The sequence below is a fragment of the Apis dorsata genome, unplaced genomic scaffold, assembly GCF_000469605.1.
Source record: "Apis dorsata unplaced genomic scaffold, Apis dorsata 1.3 scaffold_370, whole genome shotgun sequence".
Classification (NCBI taxonomy): Eukaryota; Metazoa; Arthropoda; class Insecta; order Hymenoptera; family Apidae; genus Apis; species Apis dorsata.
Genome location: NW_006263634.1, coordinates 180,153 through 183,318, shown reverse-complemented (window position 1 = coordinate 183,318; position 3,166 = coordinate 180,153). Strand labels below are relative to the sequence as shown.

The following is a 3,166-nucleotide window of genomic DNA, read 5'->3' as shown; positions in this document are numbered from 1 at the left end:
AAAAAAAAAAAAAAAAAAAAAAGAAGTAACGAACATTATTTATTTCTAAATACTGTGGATTGGAAAGGACTCGATTTTTAATCGATCGATGCGTGAAAGCCAATATTGCGAAATTGTTTTATAGTTTATTAATCGAGAGAGAGAGAGAGAGAATTTATCGCGAATTTTATTATTGAATAAAATTATTTCAAATTATCATCGAGTTTGATAGTTGATAGTTGGAGAAATCATTTTTATTGAACGAATTTATATAAATTTATATAAACTAGGAACCGGGCTATTTTAGAAATATCCTAAGAAAAAGAAACTTTCGATATTACGATATTCTTTCCTGTTCTAACTTCTTCGAATTAATTCGTAGTTACATTTAATAATTTACATTTCACGTGAAAAAAAAAAAAAAAGAGAGAGAGAGAGAAAGAAAAAGTATTCGATATCCATTAATCGGCCTCGAGAAATGTTTCCATCCCACAATATGTACAAATTGGCATGCAAATTTTTAAATTATACATAATGGACGATTCTCGTGTGCGCCTAGAATTTTAATACCGCGATATCAATAGGCGTAGTAACGGATGTATTCTTCGAGCCCAACTCGAAGAATCCAATTTAGTCCTTCCTACACCGGCCTGGCCATGAATGACTCCTACTACCGTGTCAATGGAACGTCCGCGCTTCTTCCTATTTACGCCGTTAATTGATGCACACGACGAATGGGCACACGTTGCGTGCACCACGTTTCACACGCGTCCACGATCCCCTTCCTCGATTTTTTATAACACGCCTCTTCTGAAATAATTGAAACCGTTTCCCCATCTTCTTTACTCATCAAATAATCTCAGATTAAAATTTAACGAACGTTTTCTCGTAACGCGTCATTAGCAATCTTATTATTCGCGGAAAAGAACGAGGTACAAGTTGGATATCGCGAGGGATACATCCTTAGGACGCCCCTTTACGCTCAAGGGGCAAAGACCGACCTTGACTACATAGTAGTTGGCTACGTTCGATACAAGGCCCATGTGCTTCGCGTCGTTCGTTTCCCTTTTTTTTTCCCTTTCTCTCTTTTTCCCACTCCTCCTTCCGTTCATCCGACAGAGATCCCTCTTTCTCGCTCTCGCCTCTTTTCCCCTTTGCTTCGACTCGTGTGTCCTTCCTCCTCTCTCTCTCTTCCCTACTACTCCCGTTTCCCTCTTCCTCGCACCTTCTTCCTTCTTCCGTTCCCACTTTCCTCGTTCCGCCACAACCCCGCGCGCAACCTTCGGCACACGTTTCCATTCATTCACGTGGGGTAACACAACGGTCCGCACGTGCGTCCGCAATTGCAACTTTCCTCTTATCGAGGCCTTCGCCTTCCGCGATTTCCGGTGGAAGCCGGATCTTCGCCTCGATTCACTTCTCACGTTATCGGGTCGTGGGATAATTAAGAGGGATGAAATTAGTGAAATGATCGTTAAGATAATTGATTAAATGGCTTTTGAATCGGTGAAGGTAAATTGATGGGTTTGGAAAGAAATTTGCAAGAAAAATATTTCAAGTTGTACGTACTTGAAGGTTTCCGCCTCGTCGAAATTTTAAAGTAAAAGAGATTTCGAGGAACGGAAATTCGTTGTACTTCGGACGAGAGTCAATATTATTACAATTGGAAAACTCGGCGGACAAAGGAAGAAATACACACGTTATAACTGGGAAGATCTCATACTGATTAGTCACGTCGTTCATTGCAAGGGGAAAAAAAAAAAGTTCTTTGTGAAACGAACGAATTCCTATCATAAATCGAACGTTAACGTCGCGACCCAATTAGCATCTCGTAAAAGAGAAAGAAAAAGAAAATCTTGAAAAGAAGAATCACGGAAATTTTATCGAATTACATTTTATCGGCGAGATTAAACTCGATTAAACCATCTCTCAATTTTATCTTTCTCGTTCCTGAAAAAAAAGAAATGAAGAAAAATTTCCACCAATCGCGCTCCTATCAAATCGATAAAATTCGATTCGAAACACGAAATTAATTAACACGCTATTCGATACAAAAAGAAAAAACTATAAAATATAAGGAAAAAGGAAGAAAGGGAAAAAAAGAGAAAGAAAAAAAAAAAGGGTATCCCTCCGAGAACAATAATCGCGATACACCGAGCGAGTTCAGGGTTAGTTGGCCTACTGACGTACTTTAGGATATCCTGAGGGGTCGAGAGGTCGTTGATACGAGGCGGCGAGGGTGGCAGGCCGAGCGACCTTGAAGAGCAACTTCCAGGATCGATGTCTGCCGGGTACACGTGTCCCACCGACTCCTCGTGCTCCCTCCTAACCGTATCGCCCTACGCCCTTCTGCTTCCCCTCCGAGCTGGCGGACACGTGCCGGCACATAAACAACCTTTCGAGCCTTACCTCGTGACCCGCCGACATTCTCTTCTTCCTTCGCGGTTTCCCCGTGACGTCAACTCTTCCCTGTTTTTTCGCCATCCTTCTCGGCAAGCAGCGCTTTTTCGTTCTCGTTCCCGCAAAAGGATCCGAAAGGAGTCCTTCATCTTCGCGCGGTGGATCATGGCCGACCGATTTTGCGCGGCAAATTTGAAAATTTTCTCTCTTAAAGTGTACATAATTGTATCGTTTCGGGATTGGAAGAGTTCTTCGAATTCTTTTATTTCTTGGTCTCCAATGAATTCGATATCGAAGTGGATGGAGGTAGAGATATGATAAAAAAGTAATCTCGATTAATCTTGTTATTTTAAAAAGTATCACTCTTTTTAAATTGTTTTAAATTCTTAAATTAATTAGGTATACCGAGCGGCGTGAAAACGATAGACGATGAAACCGCGCCCAAAGTAATCGTGAAGAAGATCGAGGGAAAGATGGAGACCTTGGAAAGACACGTGCCGCAAATGCTGCTGAGGGGAGAACAGGTCGCTATAATCGTCAAAATCAATTGAGACAGTGAATACGTCCTACTACCGAGAAACGGACACTGGTGACGTCACGCGACATCATGTTGCGACGCATCGAGTCATCGCGAGCAACGTTATATCTCCGTCAATTATATTTATTTATTTTTTTATTTTTTTTTTTCCTCCCCCGTTTTGTATCATTTTCTTTCGAGCAGTATTATCGAATAAACGTCTGCAATGTTTTTCACTTTGATTTATTACACGATCCTGGCAACACGATT

The 3,166-nt window shown here is 41.1% G+C and overlaps 2 protein-coding genes across 9 annotated transcripts in view; one reads left to right on the top strand and one right to left on the bottom strand.

Moving 5' to 3' along the window:
- LOC102678589 (U7 snRNA-associated Sm-like protein LSm11) overlaps positions 1-3,129 on the top strand; it is a 20,312-nt gene extending 17,183 nt beyond the window's left edge. For both annotated transcript variants that reach the window (XM_006618716.2, XM_006618715.2), the window contains exon 6: positions 2,779-3,129. In XM_006618716.2, the coding sequence (XP_006618779.1) occupies positions 2,779-2,930 (152 nt within the window). In that variant the 3' untranslated portion in view covers positions 2,931-3,129. The remainder of the gene's footprint in view (positions 1-2,778) is intronic.
- The window catches only part of LOC102677853 (ecdysone-induced protein 74EF), a 172,364-nt gene that overhangs the window by 141,538 nt on the left and 27,660 nt on the right, over positions 1-3,166 (bottom strand). The window lies entirely within an intron of this gene.